The sequence below is a fragment of the Pseudophryne corroboree genome, chromosome 11 (assembly GCF_028390025.1).
Source record: "Pseudophryne corroboree isolate aPseCor3 chromosome 11, aPseCor3.hap2, whole genome shotgun sequence".
NCBI classification, from domain to species: domain Eukaryota; kingdom Metazoa; phylum Chordata; class Amphibia; order Anura; family Myobatrachidae; genus Pseudophryne; species Pseudophryne corroboree.
Genome location: NC_086454.1, coordinates 134,887,138 through 134,909,601, shown reverse-complemented (window position 1 = coordinate 134,909,601; position 22,464 = coordinate 134,887,138). Strand labels below are relative to the sequence as shown.

At 45.4% G+C, this 22,464-nt stretch overlaps 1 protein-coding gene across 1 annotated transcript in view; it reads right to left on the bottom strand.

Moving 5' to 3' along the window:
- Positions 1 to 1,214: 1,214 nt before the first annotated feature.
- LOC134969114 (solute carrier family 22 member 6-B-like) overlaps positions 1,215 to 22,464 on the bottom strand; it is a 248,678-nt gene continuing 227,428 nt past the window's right edge. The window contains exons 8-10 of the mRNA XM_063944834.1: positions 20,679 to 20,787; positions 3,038 to 3,241; positions 1,215 to 2,272 (exon numbers count right to left, since the gene is read on the bottom strand). Coding sequence (XP_063800904.1) covers positions 2,212 to 2,272; positions 3,038 to 3,241; positions 20,679 to 20,787 — 374 coding nt within the window. The 3' untranslated portion in view covers positions 1,215 to 2,211. The remainder of the gene's footprint in view (positions 2,273 to 3,037; positions 3,242 to 20,678; positions 20,788 to 22,464) is intronic.

Sequence of the window (22,464 nt, the reverse complement as noted above, 5' to 3'; positions counted from 1 at the left end):
TAAATACTGGCTGCTTTTGCATGTAGCCCCCAAATGTTAGCTTTATTTTTACCCTGCAATTTAGATTTCAGTTTAAACACAACCCACCCAAATTTGAATCTCTCTGCACATGTTACATCTGCCCCACTTGCAGTGCAATATGGTTTTGCTCAGTTGTTTTTTTTCTTGTTTTGCTTTACTTACAAACATGATTAGGGCTCAGTCTACAGTATGTATTATAATGGAAAAAGGCTGTAGATGTTCCTATTTTCTATTCTATATACAGTATGACATTATGGGGGTGATTCAGACCTGATCGTAGCTAAATTTACACTAACATGCGGGGGGACACCCAGAACAGGGCTAGACCGCCCCGCATGTCAGGCCCGACCCCACCGCACAAGTACAAAAGCATCGCCGCTTTTGTACTTGAAGAATAACTCCCTACCAGTGCAGCTCCTGCATGCTGGAAGGGAGTTACTCATCGTTGTTATGGCCGCAGCAGCTGCGCGTGACGTCACGCAGCCGCTGCGGCCCGGCCCCTGCACGGTCCGGCCACACCTGCGTTGGTCGGACTGTGCCCAAACGCCGCCATGCCGCCCTGCGAACGCCTCTGCCTGTCAATCAGGCAGAGGTGTTCAATGGGCTACGACAGCCGTCGGCTGTCTGGAATGCGCCGGCGCACTGCGGCACCGGCGCATGCGCACTTCTGAAATGATCGCTGCTCTGCTATGAACGGCAGCGTGGGATCTGGTCAGAATGACCCCCTAGGTCCGTTCTGTAAGATATATGAAGGTTGTCTTATAAGTGTTTACTCAATGCCTTTTTTTTATTGTTATATAAGGTAGATATTTTGGTATACTTGGAAATCTTAATAAAAATGAACAATAAAAAACAAAACTTTCTTTCCTAGTGTATAATTTTTGTATGGGCATAATTACACTTTTTTTTTATACAGAAGGTTACATAGAAACTGGGGATTTATAGTCTCCAAGTTATTTAAAGTATTTTATTATTTTATAGTATTTCATTAGAGACCTCTTCATGACAGCAGTTTACATCATAAAACAGTTTGGAGTAAATGTACTAAGATGGGAGTTCTATTTAAGATGGGATGTTGCCCATAGCAACCAATCAGATTCCAGGTATTATCTTCTAGAAGGTGCTAGATAAATGAGTAGAATCTGATTGTTTGCTATGAGCAACATCCCATCTTAAATAGAACTCCCATCTTAGTAAATTTACCCCTTTATGTATTGTCTGTTTGGTTGCGTAATGTGGAAACACACCCTCTCCACACAGTTTGGCTTGGCGTTGAAGCAATATTTTGGGTAGGACAGAATTCATGATAAAAATCAGTATGTGGTCTGATCAGGGGCATTTTAAGAGAAGAGGGGGCCCATGTACAGACTCCAGGTGGGCCCCCTCCTCTCCACAGCGCCGTAGTCTCTGGCATCGAGACGGAGTCTACTGTGTATGCGCAGGTCTCTGGAAACATGCTGTCCTCCATGGTTCGGAGACAAATTTTGAACTGCGCATGCACGGCGGCCATATTTGGTTAGTTCTTGCTGCAAGTGCAGCGGCTGTAGCGCTAGTTGCGGGACTCCAGAAAGGTAAGTATAAACAACATGGGTACGGTGTGGACCCCCCTGGACCCAGGGGCCGTGAGCACTTCACACATTGCACCCATGAAAGAAACGCCAATGAGTCTGATCCAATAACCTTCTAGATGAAGGAGAAGCTGATCCACCTGCAGTTCCCTTTTCTCAGCATGTACTTGAAATTCAGTTCCTTTATTCAGTCCATATAATGATTCAGTTCCTTAAGTCCATATGATGATGAAGCAGCAGCCCACTAACTTATCAGTATCAACTTCAATAAATTGCAGCAGGTTAAGGTCAACTCTGGTTTTCTATATCTTTTAGATAATCATACTATCTAAAAGAGATTATTAGCACCATTAGCAGAATTATGTAGTACACATGTAACAGGCATGTACTTAATGATAGGTAATTGGATGAATAGTTCTTACAACAAGCATGACTGCTTCTCCGGATATGTATGTTTAATGCTCTCTATTCCATATTTATGGCTCATAGTATTGCTACTACAGACAGAGCAGATTATGAAATTGCTGTGGATTGCAATAGCAAATGGTGGTTAGGACAGGTACTTCAACTCTAATACACTATCAATTTTTATACATGGCTCTCATGTGTGACATGAACTTCTCTATAGCTTTGTACTGTGCATGGAGCCTTTTTCCTTGGCTTGAGATATTGCTTTCCGGCCTCTAAAAAGAAATGCAAACAGGTGTTATCTTTTGGAGGTATATTTCAAACATTATGAGCATCCAAATAAGTTTGCAGGATACAGGGATTTCCTCTACAGCAGGGGTGTCAAACTCATGGCCCTCCAGCTGTTGTGGAACTACACATTCCAGCATGCCTTGCCACAGTTGCAGCCATCCCTAATACAAAATAGATGGCAAGGCATGCTGGGATGTGTAGTTCCACAACAGCTGGAGGGCCGCGAGTTTGACACCCCTGCTCTACAGCAATAGCAGTCCAGAGAGGGACAACACTTTCACAGATTAATGTAGATAAGTTCATTACGTATTCTCTTTTATTTCTTAAAAAAAAAAAAGTTTAAAAACAATTGTGTTGTGTATTTCTTAGTACACATTCCTTGCAGGGAGACTTACTTATCACTCAGTCACTGCGGAGGGACTTTTTGAACTCCCTGTACTAACATATACACAAACACACACACACATATGTATATACAGTATTTATGGCTTATATATAGAGATGAGCGGATTCGGTTTTACTTGGTTCTCAAAACGGCATCTTATTGGCTCACGGATGTCACGTGTTTTGGATAGCCAATCAGATGCCGTTTTGAGAACCGAGTAAAACCGAATCCGCTCATCTCTACTTATATATATGTTTTTTGTATATAGGTATAATGTACCACTACATAGCTCACTTATCTTTTTAGTAGATCGGACACAGCATGGTGTTTTAGATAACTAAAATGGTCCTCTGTCAGTACTCACCTTTCCTCTACCTCCTCCACTGTGTCCAGGAGCGGACAGTTCATGGTCTCTGGTAGCCATAAAATAGGCACTCCACAAAGAATAGGTACCACTCCAAAGATTACAAGGGGAAGAAATGATACATACAGCTTTGTCATCATTGCAAGAGGGGCAACTACTGCCCCTAATCTCATCATCATGTTGGTGAATCCCATTCCAGTCTGTCTGTAGAAAGATGAGACCACACACAAGTCTGTGTATTAACATTATTGTACGGGGTGAGGCTAACAAATACATGTTAAAGGTTATAAAAAAAAATGCATGTTAAATACTGTTCACAATTTTAGTACCTAATCTAAAAGTGCATGTCATATATATTTTTTTCAATTGGTTTTGAATATGATATCGTCTAGGTGGTGGCTTCATTCGTAATACATATTTGTAGTCGATTTCTGAAAGCTAATCTCTACGAACATCGACCAAGAACGCTATCAGTGAACACTACATTGATCCATAGTTGTCTACATTCTTTGTCGCCTCTCCAAGAGAAGCCCAGAGAGGAGACATTGCTTGCCTTTTCAGGGGGCAGAGCGGATGGTTATTTCACAAGGAAGTGGACAGGATGCAGGAGATCCGACCACTCTTCCATGGGTACGGGGGACTACCCAAAAAATCATGAGTCTCCCAGTAGACAAGTACTGTATGCATTGATACTAAGCAGATGGCCAAAAAAAAAGTACATTTAGGAAAAGGTTCCTGTATTACGGTGCATAGGCAGATTATCCTTTTAGCTGTCAGCTGTATTGTTCTGGAAAAACAATTTCAAATAATAATTTTTTCGTGCAAAATCTCTTTGCATATTTACTGGTAGCGCTATTAGCAGAATTATTCAACCAGTCACTAACTACAAGAGTAATTCCAGAGGACCGTAAAAGAGCGAACGTAGTCCCACTAAACAAAAGTGGAAGCAAGGAAGAGGCAAGCAACTACTGACCAGTGAGCCTTACATCATTAGTAGGGAAACTGATGGAAACACTCTTAAAAGAAAGAGTTGTCGATTATCTTAAATCCAGCAATTTACAGGATCCCAAACAGCATGGATTCACAGGGGGGAGATCATGTCAAACAAATCCTATTGACTTTTTTGACTGGGTGATGAAAGTAATAGATAAAGGGTGGGTGGGTGGGGGGGGGGCATAGATATAGCTTATCTAGACTTTAGTAAAGCTTTTGACACTGTCCCACACAGGGGTGTATCTAGGGGTCTGAGCGCCCCTGGCAAAGAAAGGAACTGGTGCTCCGCACCTCCCACACCCAGGGATACATAGCAGAGAGTTACAGATAGGCTGAGGTCAGGGACACTGAGAGGGAATTACAGGGAGGGTGCAGGCAGAGACACTGAGAGGGAATTACAGGAGTGTATGGGCAGGGTCACTGAGGGGGCAGTTACAGGGATGGTGCGGGCAGGAACACTGAGGGGTAATTACAAGAAGGATGCAGACAGGGACACCGAGGGGATATATACACACATACATACAGTTAAAAAACCCTCTCTAGATGTGATGGCACTGTATGTCCCAGCATATCCAGTTGACAATGTGTGCTGGGACTTGTAGTCTCAACACAGCTGGACAGGCAGTCACTGGTCTAGATACCTCTCCATACAGAGCTCTTTGTAACCTGTGATCCAGACTGCCAGGATAGACCATGCAGTGCAGCTACGGTACCCCAGGAAAATGTACAAGTATGCTCATGCTGCACTGCTGACTGGTGCTGATTGTAGTTGCTGGTGTTTGGTGGCAGACTGCATGGGGCCAATGAGAAGGGGAGCGGATGGGGAAGAGGAGGTGCCTCGCCTCTCCCCGGCTATATTCACCATCATTGTGACTGTAGTCACAGAGTGTCAGAGTGCAATACGCTTCTGAGAGTCCGGCAGTGGATGAGCTCTGCTAAGAGATGTACTCAGTAATAACTACTATGTCATTCTACCCCATGGTGCGGGTGGCACTGCTGGGCGGCGCCCCCCCTTCCTTGACCGGCGCCCCTGGCAAGTGCCATCCTGGCCAATAGGAAGATACACCCCTGGTCCCACATCACAGACTGTTAAATGAACCTGAAAGCATGGGATTGGATACTAAGATGGTTGAATGGATAACATCTCGGTTGCAGGATAAAAAACAGAGTTGTAGTGAATGGAGTGCATTCACAGAAAGGAAATTTTAACAGTGGAGTACGCCAGGGCTCTGTACTTGAACCAATGCTTTTTAATATCTTTATTGGAAACATTGCAAATGGTATTGAAGGGAAAATATGCCTTTTTTGCAGATGACACAAAGCATACTTGCCTACCTGACCCTCTCCATGAGGGAGAAAATGCTCTGTTCCTGGACTTTCCTGGTAATGTATGATTGCTATCACCTGTGGTGAGCTAGTTAATTTATAAGAAAGGTATTTATGCAACAGGGTAGACACACCAGGTGGGATAAAACAAATGATTGATGACCTAGGTAGACTGGAGCAATGGTCAAGAGCGTGGCAATTACAGTTTAATGCCCAAAAAATAGCAAAATCATGCATTTGGGTTTTAAAAATTCAAAGGCTAAATATAGTTTAAATGGCACTATACTGGAAACTACTGAGGAGGAATGGGATTTAGGAGTCACTATTTCAGGTAACTTAAAGGCAGGTAATCACAAAGCAATGAGGAAGGCAAGTCAAATGCTTGGTTGCATAGGGAGAGGAATCGGCAACAGAAAGTAGTAATAATGCTACTGTATAGATCTTTGGTAAGGCCTCATTTAGAATACTGTTTTCAATTCTGGGGGCCATAGCTTTTAAAGGATATTAATACATTAGAGAATGTACATAGAATAGCAACCAAAGTGGCGCATGGCCTACATCACAAAACTTACCTGGAAAGATTAAAGGATCTTAATATGTATAGTCTGGAGCAGAGATGAGAAGGGGGAACATGAGAGAAACTTTCAAATATATCTAGGGTTTAACACGCTACAGGAGGGAAACATTCTTCAAAGGAAGAGAAGTATTAAACACGAGGGGGTAAACTAAATTTACTAAGACGGGAGTTCTAGTTAAGATGGGATGTTGCCCATAGCAACCAATCAGAATCTACTTCTCATTTATCTAGCACCTTCTAGAAGATAATACCTGGAATCTGATTGGTTGCTATAGGCAACATCCCATCTTAAATAGAACTCCTGTCTTAGTAAATTTACCCCGAGGACATGCACTGAAACTGGAGGGAGGTAGGTTCAGGGTAAACTTGAGGAAAAATGACTTCACAGAAAAGGTAGTGGGCAAGTGGAATAGCCTCCCAGCAGAGGTGGTAGAGGATAAAGGCCCGCACACACTAATCGATAAAGTAAACGACATCACTCATTTTGACCCTTACTGAGCAACGTCGTTTACTATATTGACTAGTTTGTATGCTGTAAATGATGAGCGATGCGCAGCCCCGCGGGTCATTAATGACCCTCGGTGTTGGCCGCGCATGCAGCTCAATTTGGACTCATCGTCCAAAGTTGCATGCCGAGGCCTGCCATGGCTTGACGTCACTGTGCGATATCGCACAGGGTGTATGCACGCCATCGGGCAGCCCGGACCAGTAAGGGGGACACACTGGGCGATGTCGCTCACCAAGCACATCACCTAGTGTGTACCCACTTTAAGATAGCAGAGCAATTTAAACATGCATGGGGTAGATATAAGGATATCCTTACAAAGAAATAAGGATCAAATGGGGTTTGACGTAAAAATATGGGCAGACTAGATGGGCCCAGTGGTTCTTATCTGCTGTTAAATTCTATGTTTCTATGTTTTAAAACATAAAGGTATAGGATCTCTATCCAGAAAACTGTAATCCAGACAGACATGATCCCTAAGCGCCTTCTCATACAGTCACAGTGTGGAGCACTGCTAAACGATGGGATGAGAATGGGAAAGCCAGATGTAATTCTGAAATATATTTTTGTATATTTGCTTTGCACTACAAATTACAAAAAGAAAACAATTAAAAGCATTCTGGATAATGATACCGGTTTTCTCTGGAAAGTCACCATGTTTCCACTTGAAAAAAATCCCACTATACATACTTCAACTATTTGACCTTATTTGGAATCACACAATGAGTGGAGCTCTGAAAATACCTATATACTCAACCTTTTTTTTTTTACGTGTATGCTGGACACTCAGGAAATACTTATTTAATAAACATTCCATAGAAAAACTCAGCAGAACTGATCTTTGCTCATATGCAGAAAAACATTTTGCACCAACATCAACCAATCAGAATTTCAAAAGAAACTGGACTTTTGGTGTATCCAGTTTAATCTCTGCTCAGCACAAGCAAACTGAAGTAAGAAAATACCCTACTGCAGAGGTTCCAAAACTGTGTGCCATGGCTCCCTGGGGTGCCTCGGGACACTTGCAGGGGTGCCCTGGGTTGGTGGTCCAGGACCAATTCAAATTATTCATGGTCAATATAATAGGGGAAACCAGTGCTGGTGGCTGCCAGTCATAAAATATGTGGCCAAACAGAAGCAAATCTTGTCCCTCACCACACAACTGACCCTAAGGATGACATATAAATTTGATCTACTTAATGTAATATTTCTTTCTAAATTTTTCAATAAGAAATTTTTGGCCTAGGGGTGCCGTGAATTTTTTTTCTGATATTCTAGGGCTCCGTGATTCAAAAAAGTTTGGAAACCACTGCCCTACTGTATTCTCAACACCGGGCACATAATGTAGCATGCAAGAACATACAGACAGCACGAGAGAACAAGAAGTCTCAGCAAATTAACAAAAGGGCATTAAAGTGATCGATAGCGGCCCACGCCTTGTTCATGTTATTATCACAATCGAAGCACACAGGATTGTCATTAAAAATACTCCACAACTGACACAATTGGCAAAAGCACAAAGAGAGTGAGGTTCTAGTAAGAAATAGCACCAGCAAATCAAAAAGCCATCTCTCCAATACACCTACTCTGACAAAATGCGCCAAATCCACCGGAGCTAGGCATAGAACTGCAAACATCGAAAAATACTAAGGAACCATGACTTGAAAGTCATCTATATAATATATGCCTGGACTTATATCCAATTCCTCCTTCCCCTCCTCAAAGCTTTGAAATAGGCAAAAGATCAAGAAACCAATGTGCACATACATATCCATGTAAATTAGCCCTGTCCATGTGCAGCCCAACAAGTGGAAGCAACCATAAGTAAATGGGAAGCAGATTGTGTGCCCATTTTTGTGAGCGATGCCTCCTGACCTAAACTATATGACACTGAGCAGTGAGCACTCTCTCTGAATCCTCACTTATACTGTCACTGCATGAGACACCTTATGGAAAGAACAAATGGTGGGCCAATCAGAACTTATAGCATGTCTTCATCAGATTTCTATCTAACAAGATAGGTGGCCATCAGTTGATTGGAGGGAAGTCTGTATGCATTTCAAATTTTCAATATAACCTTTGTTAAGGGTAAACCCTTACTAATTTTTAGTGATGAGCGGGTTCGGTTCCTCGGAAACCGAACCCCCCCGAACTTCACCCATTTTACACGGGTCCGAGGCATACTCGGATTCTCCCGTATGGCTCGGTTAACCCAAGCGCGCCCGAACGTCATCATCCCGCTGTCGGATTCTCGCGAGATTCGGATTCTATATAAGCAGCCGCGCGTCGCCGCCATTTTCACTCGTGCATTGGAAATGTTAGGGAGAGGACGTGGCTGGCGTCCTCTCCGTTTATTCATTGTTGAGTTGATGATGCAAATATTTGTGCTTGCTTATATCATTGTGGGGACTGGGGACCAGCAGTATTATATAGGAGGAGTACAGTGCAGAGTTTTGCTGATCAGTGACCACCAGTTTTATCCGTTCTCTGCCTGAAAAAAACGCTCCTTATCTGTGCTCGGTGTGCTGCATATATCTGTGCTCACACTGCTTAATTGTGGGGACTGGGGAGCAGCTGTATTATATAGGAGGAGTACAGTGCAGAGTTTTGCTGACAGTGACCACCAGTATACGTTGTCTGCCTGAAAAACACTCCATATCTGTGCTCAGTGTGCTGCATATATCTGTGCTCACACTGCTTTATTGTGGGGACTGGGGACCACCAGTATAATTAATATTATATAGGAGGAGTACAGTGCAGAGTTTTGCTGACCAGTGACCACCAGTATACGTTGTCTGCCTGAAAAACACTCCATATCTGTGCTGCATTGTGTAGTATATAGTAGGAGTACAGTGCATAATTTTGCTGACCACCAGTATATAATATATAGGAGTACGGTACAGAAGGCCACTGCTGTACCTACCTCTGTGTCGTCAAGAATACTATCCATCCATACCTGTGGTGCATTTAAGTTTTGCACAGTTTGCTGACCACCAGTATATAATATATAGCATTACGGTACAGTAGGCCACTGCTGTACCTACCTCTGTGTCGTCAAGTATACTATCCATCCATACCTGTGGTGCATTTCAGTTTTGCACAGTTTGCTGACCACCAGTATATAATATATAGCATTACGGTACAGTAGGCCACTGCTGTACCTACCTCTGTGTCGTCAAGTATACTATCCATCTAGATTCCATACCTGTGGTGCATTTCAGTTTTGCAGTTTGCTGACACAGTGACCACCAGTATATATAGCAGTACGGTACAGAAGGCCACTGCTGTACCTACCTCTGTGTCGTCAAGTATACTATCTATCTACATTCTATACCTGTGGTGTATTTCAGTTGTGCAGTTTGCTGATACAGTGACCACCAGTATGGTACGGAAGGCCACTGCTGTACCTACCTCTGTGTCGTCAAGTATACCATCCATCTACATTCCATACCTGTGGTATCCCTCATTTTTCTTTGCATCATGTGCTGTTTGGGGACAATTTTTTTGAAGTGCCATCCTGCCTGACACTGCAGTGCCACTCCTAGATGGGCCAGGTGTTTGTGTCGGCCACTTGGGTCGCTTAGCTTAGTCACACAGCGACCTTGGTGCGCCTATTTTTTTCTTTGCATCATGTGCTGTTTGGGGACAATTTTTTTGAAGTGCCATCCTATCTGACACTGCAGTGCCACTCCTAGATGGGCCAGGTGTTTGTATCGGCCACTTGGGTCGCTTAGCTTAGTCACACAGCTACTTCATTGCGCCTCTTTTTTTCTTTGCATCATGTGCTGTTTGGGGACTATTTTTTTGAAGTGCCATCCTGCCTGACACTGCAGTGCCACTCCTAGATGGACCAGGTGTTTGTGTCGGCCACTTGGGTCGCTTAGCTTAGTCACACAGCTACCTCATTGCGCCTCTTTTTTTCTTTGCATCATGTGCTGTTTGGGGACAATTTTTTTGAAGTGCCATCCTGCCTGATACTGCAGTGCCACTCCTAGATGGGCCAGGTGTTTGTGTCGGCCACTTGTGTCGCTTAGCTTAGCCATCCAGCGACCTCAGTGCAAATTTTAGAACTAAAAATAATATTGTGAGGTGTGAGGTGTTCAGAATAGACTGGAAATGAGTGGAAATTATGGTTATTGAGGTTAATAATACTATGGGATCAAAATGACCACCAAATTCTATGATTTAAGCTGTTTTTTAGGGTTTTTTGAAAAAAACACCCGAATCCAAAACACACCCGAATCCAACAAAAAAATTTCGGTGAGGTTTTGCCAAAGCGCGTCCGAATCCAAAACACGGCTGCGGAACCGAATCCAAAACCAAAACACAAAACCCGAAAAATGTCCGGTGCACATCACTACAGTAATTTTAGATTATTATGCACATGAAAAGCCCAAAGGCCCCTGGCCATATTAGAAAATCCTGCTAAAAAGCAATCAGGCAGTCAGCTTCCTAATGCAGGTAATGCCTAAGCCAGGCATGTCCAAACTGCGGCCCTCCAGCTGTTGAAAAACTACACATCCCAGCATGCCCTGACACAGCTTTAGCATTCTCTGACAGCAAAACTGTGTCAGGGCATGCTGGGATATGTAGTTTCACAACAGCTGGAGGGCCGCAGTTTGGACATGCCTGGCCTAAGCTATTGCTTCAGCATGTTCACCATGTTTGCATTGTTTATCATTAAATTGCCAGCATACTGGGACAGCCTTACTTGGAGATTCCCAATCTTATCCACAAGCCAATATCCAAATGATCCAACTTGGGTGAGTAATTTCTGTAACCTGGACATAATATAATACAGTCAGGACTTAGGGGTATATTTATTGAAAAGCAGAGCAAACTAAATATCAGAATCGCAGCTTATAGCAGCAATAGATCTTTGTTGGGGTGGTCTTCAGTTTGCCGGCTGTCGGGATCCCGGTGCACAGTATACCGGCGCCGGAATCCTGACAGCCGGCATACCGACACCTTTTCTCCCTCTTGGGGGTCCACGACCCCCCTGGAGGGAGAATAGATAGCATGGCATGCCACCGTGCCCGCATGATGGCAAGCGCAGCGAGCCCGCAAGGGGCTCTTTTGCGCTCGCCCAGCTGTCGGTATGCCGGCGGTCGGGATTCTGGCGCCGGTATGCTGGCCGCCGGGAGCCTGGCCGCCGGCATACCCTACTACACCCCTTTGTTGTGCCACAATTCATTACTTGGCTATATTAGGGGTTTCTCTTCCTCACAGGCATCTTAACAAGGTTTCACATGTGCATTGAACTTTGACCTGAAGGGAAACTTTGTCTTGTGGTTCCTAATACTGTCAGTAATCTGCCATTACAGATGACCTGATCAAGGCTGGTGGGGACCCTGGGCAACAAAGATTGGGGGGGCCCCCACTAAAACCCCTGGAAAAAAAAAACATACACACACGAACACAGTACCTGGTGTCACACTTCAGTGAAGCAGCTCTAAAAGACGACAGCTCCCAGCAGCCCTTGCTGCTGTAGTTTTATTTAGAGCTGCTCCACTATAGCGCAATGCCGCCGGGCACAGGCGATACCCCTCACCTGTCACTCACATAGCAGCAGGGACAGCATCGCCGGAGTACACAGTGACAGTAACTGTGTACGGAGGAGCTCTTTTGCGGCTGCTGTTAATGAACAGCTGAGCCGCTGAAGGAAGACACCTCCGATGCAGTGTGTGGGGGCCCCAGGACGGCTGCCCCTGTTACCCCTCCCTTAATCCAGCTCTGCTTACTAGTATTATTCAGCCCCCCAGATGCCTACTGAGTGGCAGCTGTGCAACAGTTGTAGGAAACTTGACGCTGCCACCACAAGGCTCCATCGGCTGGAATACTACTGTATGTGACAGGATTTAGCACACACCCAGCTAATAATGAAACAAGATATATTATTGCCAAGAAGGTGGATGCTCTATAAAGCTTCACTTGTGTAGCAGGGACATGCCGTGAGGTAAATTGCTCAGTAGGCACTGGCTTGTACCAGAGCCAGATTAACACACAATATATGAGCCAAAGGGTGCATGTGGGCAGGGGTGTATCTAGGGGTCCGAGCGCCCCTGGCAAAGTAAGGGGCTGGCACCCCCCTCCCCCTTACACACATTTGGAATAAGGTGTGAGCATTGGAAATGGGGCATGGTCTTGTGGGGGAAGGGCGTGGACACAATAGTACTTCCAATTCAAATTATGCCACACAGTAGTGTCTCGTATTTACGTTACGCTATCCCTCCCCCTAACCCACCTTTCCCAGAGCCTGACCTTAACCCGCCCCCCCCAGCCTCTTCAGTGGTGCCTAACCCTAACCCACCGTTCCTAATCTCCCACCCTCGCAGCCTAACCCTAACCCTCCCACGTGGCTTGCCAGTGGAGACTTTGGCCCCAACTCGTTCCGGATTTTGGCATTCTGCATCGCTATTTATGTTGGGATGCCAGCATCAGTATTCCGAGCAGTTTCGGGATGCTGGCGTCAGCTTTCCGACTGCCGGGATGCCAAACGCCGGCATCTTGACTGCATCCTGAATGAAATGCTAATGATCTGCTGTGAGATGAGCCTCAAATGGACCCAGCCATTAACCAAACACCATTAGTTGGATGGTAGAAGTGCTTCCTGTTAGAAGAAACATCAGGGTGCCATAACTTCCAAGATAAAATGGTGAATTATACAATTAACCATTCCTTGAACCTGGCCTTGAAATAGGTAAGATATGTATTATCTTTATTACACTCAACAAGTTAAAGTTTTCGCTTACTTACTACTTACTTACATCTAGTGATGTGCACCGGACATTTTTCAGGTTTTATGTTTTGGTTTTGGATTCGGTTCCGCGGCCGTGTTTTGGATTCAGACGCGTTTTGGCAAAACCTCCCTGAAATTTTTTTTGTCGGATTCGGGTGTGTGTTGGATTTTTTTACAAAAAACCCTCAAAAACAGCTTAAATCATAGAATTTGGGGGTAATTTTGATCCCATAGTATTATTAACCTCAATAACCATAATTTACACTCATTTTCAGTCTATTCTGAACACCTCACAATATTATTTTTAGTCCTAAAATTTGCACCAAGGTCGCTGGATGGCTAAGCTAAGCGACACAAGTGGCCGACACAAACACCTGGCCCATCTAGGAGTGGCACTGCAGTGTCAGGCAGGATGGCACTTCAAAATAATTGTCCCCAAACAGCACAAGCTGCAAAGAAAAAAAGAGGCGCACCAAGGTCGCTGTGTGACTAAGCTAAACGACACAAGTGGCCGACACAAACACCTGGCCCATCTAGGAGTGGCACTGCAGTGTCAGGCAGGATGGCACTTCAAAAAAATAGTCCCCAAACAGCACCTGATGCAAAGAAAAAAAGAGGCGCACCAAGGTCGCTGTGTGACTAAGCTAAGCGACACAAGTGGCCGACACAAACACCTGGCCCATCTAGGAGTGGCACTGCAGTTTTCTAGCGAGAGGATGAGTGCTTCCATCCTCATGTGAATCTGAACCACTAGCCATGAACATAGGCCAGAGCCTCAGCCGTTCCTTGCCACTCCGTGTCGTAAATGGCATATTGGCAAGTTTACGCTTCTCATCAGACGCTTTCAATTTTGATTTTTGGGTCATTTTACTGAACTTTTGTTTTTTGGATTTTACATGCTCTCTACTATGACATTGGGCATCGGCCTTGGCAGACGACGTTGAAAGGCATTTCATCGTCTCGGCCATGACTAGTGGCAGCAGCTTCAGCACGAGGTGGAAGTGGATCTTGATCTTTCCCTATTTTAACATCCACATTTTTGTTCTCCATTTTTTAATGTGTGGAATTATATGCCAGTATCAATAGCAATGGCCTGCTACTATATATACTGCGCACAACTGAAATGCACCACAGGTATGGATGGATAGTATACTTGACGACACAGAGGTAGGTACAGCAGTGGCCTACTGTACCGTACTGCTATATATTATATACTGGTGGTCAGCAAACTGTGCAAAACTTAAATGCACCACAGGTATGGATGGATAGTATACTTGACGACACAGAGGTAGGTACAGCAGTGGCCTACTGTACCGTACTGCTATATATTATATACTGGTGGTCAGCAAACTGTGCAAAACTTAAATGCACCACAGGTATGGATGGATAGTATACTTGACAACACAGAGGTAGGTACAGCAGTGGCTTTCTGTACCGTACTCCTATATATTATATACTGGTGGTCAGCAAAATTATGCACTGTACTCCTACTATATACTACACACAATGCAGCACAGATATGGAGTGTTTTTCAGGCAGACAACGTATACTGGTGGTCACTGGTCAGCAAAACTCTGCACTGTACTTCTCCTATATAATACAGCTGCTCCCCAGTCCCCACAATAAAGCAGTGTGAGCACAGATATATGCAGCACACTGAGCACAGATATGGAGTGTTTTTCAGGCAGACAACGTATACTGGTGGTCACTGTCAGCAAAACTCTGCACTGTACTCCTCCTATATAATACAGCTGCTCCCCAGTCCCCACAATAAAGCAGTGTGAGCACAGATATATGCAGCACACCGAGCACAGATAAGGAGCGTTTTTTTTCAGGTAGAGAACGGATAAAACTGGTGGTCACTGGTCAGCAAACTCTGCACTGTACTCCTCCTATATTAATATAAAGCTGCTCCCCAGTCCCCACAATGATATAAGCAAGCACAAATATTTGCATCATCAACTCAACAATGAATAAACGGAGAGGACGCCAGCCACGTCCTCTCCCTAACATTTCCAATGCACGAGTGAAAATGGCGGTGACGCGCGGCTGCTTATATAGAATCCGAATCTCGCGAGAATCCGACAGCGGGATGATGACGTTCGGGCGCGCTCGGGTTAACCGAGCCATACGGGAGAATCCGAGTATGCCTCGGACCCGTGTAAAATGGGTGAAGTTCGGGGGGGTTCGGTTTCCGAGGAACCGAACCCGCTCATCACTACTTACATCTAACATGCATGAAAATCGTGTAGTTTTCCATGTACTACAGTCCCTTCTCCCAAACACTGACACTTTTTTATTATCTTCAATTACAAATAGATCTATAGCACTGTGCTATATAACAATTGCTGTGTACCTGGTGAGAGACTGTTGTTGCCGGCGCGGCGCTGGTGTTCGTCAGCACCGCACTGCACTAGTGATCAGACTCACAATAAACTACAGTTCCCAGCAGCCCTTGCTGCCGGGAGCTCCCAGCAACAAGGGCTGCTGGGAGCTGTAGTTAATTTTGAGTATGATTACAAGTGCGGTGCTGCCAGACACCAGCGCCGCTCCAGCAGTAACAGACTCTCACCAGGTACAGTCTGACAGTACTACTTTTCTACCCTTTGGCCGCGGGTGGCACAGCCAGCCGGCGCCCCCTCCTTGCCTGGCACCCCTGGCGAGTGCCATCCTGGCCAATGGGTAGATACACCCCTGCATGTGGGCATTATACACAGGTGCTGCAGTATACAGTATACAGTATACTGCTGGGAATTTAATGAGCTTTGATCAGAGATGTGTGGAAAAGATAAGCAGGTGAGCCATAGACTTTTTGCTCCAGAGTTTTGATTATAAAAATGATTAGAATAGTACAAAGAAGATATTTAAAGTTTCTATTTTTCATATACTTTATATAGTCAGAACTCCGGCTTATACATTAGTATGACAGGAAAGGCTCTGCCTCACCCCACCACACGTCACTTGTGTGTAGGTATACTATGTGACAGGATTTAGCGCATACCCAGCTAATAATGCATTCCATCAGAAGCAATGGCTAACTTATGAGATTTGTATGTAAGTGCTGCAGCACCTCTTTACTGGAGACTGTTTCTAAATATGATTAAAATGTACGCCGTTTCTAGACTTAACAAGCTCCAGAATACTTTGCATTCTGAGTGTAATTGTGCAGCTGTTGGCTGTTTTGATGGGAGTTCTGCAGGAGTTTAGAGGGAATTGCAGATTATTCAGGAGTGATTGTACACAGATACCATCGAATTTCAGACAGATCTCTTGTACCAGGACTGGTGAAAATGGTTGCAGATTACAATTATACTTTTACAAGTGGGTGGTTATGGGCAAAGCGCCCACATAGATGCTGACAACTTTGAATGCAGGACAAGATTCACATTTATTTCAGATGCGTTTGCAAAGCAGCTGTTTTACGCAAATTGATCAATGTTTTCTTATTGCACATGTGTCTGAGCCACAGTGCGCTACTGCCCATATTATCATATAATGGCAATTGCGTACGGCAAAAGATAGCAACAGCAATCGCAAGAACAACCACATCTGAATTAGCCCCAATGCTTCTTCCTCTGTATACTGACAAAACACCCTCATTCAGTGCATACAGGCAATGGGCACCTTTTTTTTTTTTTAAAGGAAGTGTAAGCTGATACAGCGCTTTCCTTAGCTGCAGTCTTTGGCGGTTTGGCCACTGCATTAAAAGGTGCAACAGTATTAAATATAAAATACACTGGATTTGTATTTAATATTATTTCCCCTTTAAATCCAGCATCCCAATCCACAAAGATGCAGTGGCTTGTTAATTTAGGCCAAAGTATTATCATTACACTAAATTTATTTTGCCTACAGTAGCTATTGTAAGCAACACATTTTATGCTGTATATGCATGCTCAGCCACTTTTACATAAATTGATAAATTGTGTGGCACTACAAGTCACAGCAAGGTAGCACCTCATGTTTATAATTAGGGTGTGCCCCCCCCCCCCCCCCCACTCCCCACACTTATACATTGTAAAGGTAAGAATCACACAAATGTGTGTGACATAGGGGGTCTTTTTGCTGCCCGTGCGATCAGATAGACACCGCCTATGGGGGAGGGTTTTTTTGCATAGCAAGGGTGCAATCGCTTGTGCAGCCGAGCTATGCAAAACATTTTGTGCAGTTTCTGAGGAGCTTCTGACTTACTCACCCACTGCAATCACTTCAGTCTGTCAGGTCCCGGAATTGACGTCAGACACCCGCCCTGCAAACGCCTGGACACGCCTGCGTTCGCCTCACCACTCCCCGAAAACGGTCAGTTGACACCCAGATCCGCCTTCTGCCTGTCAATCTGCTAGCGTTCGCCGCTGCGAACACTTCTGTCATGGCAACGACGTGCATGCGCATTGGGGCCCGTGCGCAGCCGCAGTTCCGACCCGTTCGCACGGCTACGAAAAAAAGCAGCGTGTGAACGGGCAGGGCCGGTTCTACACTTTGTGGCGCCCAGTGCGAAAGATTCCACTGGCACCCCCCACTGCGCAGCAAAAAATTAGTGCGCGCTGGAGGCGCGTGCCAAAAAATAGGGGCATGGCTTCATAGGTGAGGGGCGTGGTCACAGTTATGCACCCAGATATGCCCCAAGTAGTTGTGCCCCCCAGTTGATTTTCCCCCAGTAGATTTTCCCCCTGTAGCTGTGCCCCCTGTAGCTATACCCCCTGTAGCTGTGCCCCCAGTAGCTGTGCCCCCAGTAATTGTGCCCCCTGTTGCTTTGCCCCAGTAGTTGTGCCCTCTGTTACTGTGCCCCCTGTTGCTTAGCCCCCAGTAGTTGTGCCCTCTGCTGCTGGGCCCCCTGTTGTGCCCTCTGCTGCTGTGCCCCCTGTCGTTGTGCCCTCAATAGTTGCGCCCTCTGCTGTTGTGCCCTCTGCTGCTGTGCCTCCTGTTGATGTGTCCCCTGTTGTGCCCTCTGCTGCTGTGCCTCCTGTTGATGTGCCCCCTGTTGTGCCCTCTGCTGCTGTGCCTCCTGTTGATGTGCCCCCTGTTGTGCCCTCTGCTGCTGTGCCTCCTGTTGATGTGCCCCCTGTTGTGCCCTCTGCTGCTGTGCCTCCTGTTGATGTGCCCCCTGTTGTGCCCTCTGCTGCTGTGCCTCCTGTTGATGTGCCCCCTGTTGTGCCCTCTGCTGCTGTGCCTCCTGTTGATGTGCCCCCTGTTGTGCCCTCTGCTGCTGTGCCTCCAGTCAAACACACACAAAAATAAAAAAAATAATACTTACCACTGCCCCGCTCCCGACCGCTGCTGCTGCTCCGTCTGGCTGCCGGCTCTTCTCTATGGGAGAGACGTCATGACGTCTCTCCCATAGCAGCGCCGCACTGACACTAGAGGTCAATACTGACCTCTAGTGTCTGTCGCTGGAGCCGGCTGTAGCAGACGCCCACACAGCCCGCGGCGTCTGCTGCAGCCGGGGGAGCGGGGCGCGGGCAGGCGGCGGTGCCTGCGGGGTGACTGCGGCCGTGCCCCCAGGCCGCAGCACCCCGGGCACAGGCACTGCTTGCCCGCACCAAGAACCGCTCCTGTGAAGGGGTTGGAATGACCCCCATAGATAGAAATCATTTCTTTTTGTTTCAAATATTTAGATGACAGTTTCTCTTTATAACTAATGGATAGCATGCAAGTGATGATTGGCAGTGAATAGGTTAATAATTCTACATCCAAATATTGCTAGGCAGGAACAAAAATATGTCTAACCCAAAGTTTTATAGCACTAATGTTACACGAGAATATTCCACAACAAGACGAGTCATTAGCTAAGGCTGTTCTATTGTACCAAGCAAAGACTGTACATTATTTAGCAGTACAACATCTACATGCTCTCACTCAGGGAATCATTAGCAGACATTACTGGAGTTCAGGATGATTTATGGTCTACATGGTGCGTTTATCTTGTCCTCATTGTACCTTTATTTACCATGGTACGAAGTTAAACAGCAGAACTGTGTGGAACCAGGTTAATGTACACATCAGTGTCTTCTCTCTGCTACTATACATTGTCACTAACGAGAGGTTACAGATTATATGGTAATTGTTTTGTGAGATGTTCCCAGACACTGTAAAGAGAAGGTGATGATGGATGGTCTCCATCTGCACTAATCCCCACATGCAAATACTTTAATCTCATAGCTACACATATTGATTGCACTGCTAACTGAGAATAACAAGTTTCCCTACGGGATGGCATAGGGACTAGACTTGGGAAAATCAATGAAACCAGGGGAATGAATACAGTGGACTCCAGGTGCTAGGTGTGAGCTGTGGCCTCCTCACAGATTGCACTCCAGTCCTGTTAGGGCGTTGCACATTATGAAGAAGAGAATATGACAGGATTTTTGTTTCAGGATCTAGAAATTAATCTATGTTGCTCTTAAGCAGACAATTTTATATAAACAAATCCCCAATACAAAAAGTAAAATACATTGTTCACTGTTATTCTTACATTCCAGTGTGATGTGGTAAAAAGTGAAGTATTTCCCCATCGTTATAAGCAGCTGAAGGCTGTCCCTTTACATGCAAGTCTGAATGGGTGGTATTGAGTATGTCGGCTGATGGGATCCCGGCGCTCAGTATACCAGCGCGGGAATCCCGGCATACCGACAACTATTCTCCCTCTTGGGGGTCCACGACCCCCCTGGAGAGAAAATAAATAGCGTGGCACGCTCAAGGGGCTCATTTGCGCTCCCCCAGCTGCCGGTATGTCGGCGGTCGGGATCCCGGCGCTGGTATGCTGGCCGCCGGGATCCCGGACGCCGGCATACCATACTACACCCGTCTGAATCAGGTCCCTGGCATCAAATGCAAAGTAGGCTAGTCTTTGCTTATGAAGATGCATAAGGCTAAGGAGCAGGTTATGCCTTACAGAGACAGATCTTTGCTCTTCTGCACTGGTTGAAGTGTCTAAGTTGCTAAAACAAGATTTTGAGGTTGGTATGAAATTTCAGGGATGGAGGTAGGCTATGTTACAATGTTAATGTAAGTAGTTTGGGATTCCGTTTACATGGGACCACCGGTCACAATACCGACACCGGGATCCCGGCATCTGAAAATCCCGCTGGTCGGCATGCCGACCAACAGAGACTATTCTTCATGGGTGTCCATGACATCCATAGAGTGGGAATATAACCTGTGGCGAGCCTGCTGTGTGGTGAGTACAGCGATCCTGCAAGGGGCTTCGTTCCACTCGCCCCTGCCGGCCATCCGACAGCCGGGACCCCACTGTCGGAATTTGTGACTGGCGGTCACACATACCCAACCCATAGTTTGTTTCTGTGGGTATTTCATAGTTATGGACTATGAAATCCCCCACTGCTGAGCCCAGATTTTTAGCATTACAAAGTGACTCTTGTTATTTATTATGTTGTTTGACAATAAAACAATGTAGTATATGTAATGTTGTTATTATACAACATACTGTATGGTTGTGGCAGCTGGAATTAGGCATTGTGAATGTGTTTCATATAAAGCTTACCTGAGCACTGTTGGGTAGAGTTCCGCAGTGTAGAGATAAGCACAGACAATGGAGGAACCAAGGAACCCTTTGGCCAGGACGGTAACAGACAGCTGCAAAGGTATTATGTCTGAAATACATAATGAATGCATGTATAATATCAAGATGAGGATCTTAATTTATAGAACAGGAAATACATGGGTTATGGTAGTCGCATGCGTGTGCACCGCAATGCGAATGCGCGTCGAATAACAACAAAGGGCATCGCCGGTCAGCAACGGGATGGTACGAAAAATCCGATTGCACGGGCGTACCCAAGGTGATTGACATGAAGAGGGCATTTGTGGGTGGCAACTGACCGTTTATTGGGAGTGTTCGGAAAAACGCAGGCGTACCCAAGCGGTTTCAGGGAGGGTGTCTGACGTCAGCTCCGGCCCAATCAGCCTGTTCTCATCGCACTGTAGGAGTACAGTGGACACAGTGGATTTTTGCAGCTCGGCGTGCACTATCTGATTGCAAGACAGCAAAGTTAGCAGCCCAGCGATTAGGTCTGAATCACCCCCTATTTTCGCATACCATCCATCCAATAAGCTAATTGTTAATCTGGTTTGAATATAATTATTTTATCACTAGCATCCTACTTGCTTGGAAAACTGTTGTTAAAAGTACATGACTTATTAACGTGTAGCAATGAGTTGCAAAGGTTGAATCACAGACATCACATCATTATGGTAAATGGCAATAAAGGTTAAAGGAGAGCTCATATATACTGTAAAGTGACAACCTTCCCTTTTCCTGGAAACTGTGCAATTCATTTCACAGAACTGAATATTGGTACATTGGGGGTCATTCCGAGTTGATCGCTCGCTAGCAACTTTTTGCAGCGCTGCGATCAGGTTAACACTCTGCAAAACTGCGCATGCGTATGCACCGCAATGCGCAGGCGCGACATATGGGTACAAAGAGGATCAGTGCTGGGAGATGGATTTAATGAAGAATCCATTCGCACAGCGGATCGCAAGGTGATTGACAGAAAGAGGGCGTTTATGGGTGTCAACTGACCGTTTTCTGGGAGTGTTTGGAAAAATGCAGGCGTGTCCAAGCGTTTGCAGGGCGGGTGTCTGACGTCAACTCCGGGACCAAAAAGACTGAAGTGATCGCAGTGGCTGAGTAAGTCCAGAGCTACTCAGAAACTGCAAAAAACGTTTTTGTACCGTTGGCTGCATAAACGTTTGCACACTTGCAAAGCGAAAATACACTCCCCCATAGGCGGCGACTATCTGATCGCAGCACAGCAAAAAGTTGCTAGCAAGCAATCAACTCGGAATGACCCCCATTATTCTCCCCTCTGACTTCTCTGTAAAACTACACTTCCCAGCATGCCCTACCACAGTTTTTGCTATTTGGCCATACTAAAACTATTGCAGGGCGTGGTGGGATGTATAGTTCAACAGAAGCTGGAGGGCCTCCTACTGCCCACCCCTGTTGTAAAGGTTACAGTTAAATATTTGTTTTCAGAATAATGACACTAGGTGGTGCTATTTTAACTTAAAGACACAGGGGTATATTTACTAAGGTCCCGATTTTGACCGAGATGACGTTTTTTCATCAAAGTGTCATCTCGGTAATTTACTAAACTCAAATCACGGCAGTGATGAGGGCATTCGTAATTTTTGGGTAGTCCATGAAAATAATTACGAATGAATACACCATCGGTCAAAACGCGGCTGTTTAAGTATGAATCTCGGTCATTTACTAAGAAGTGCAAAGCAAAAAAAAATAAAACACTGCCGTGAAAAATTACAAC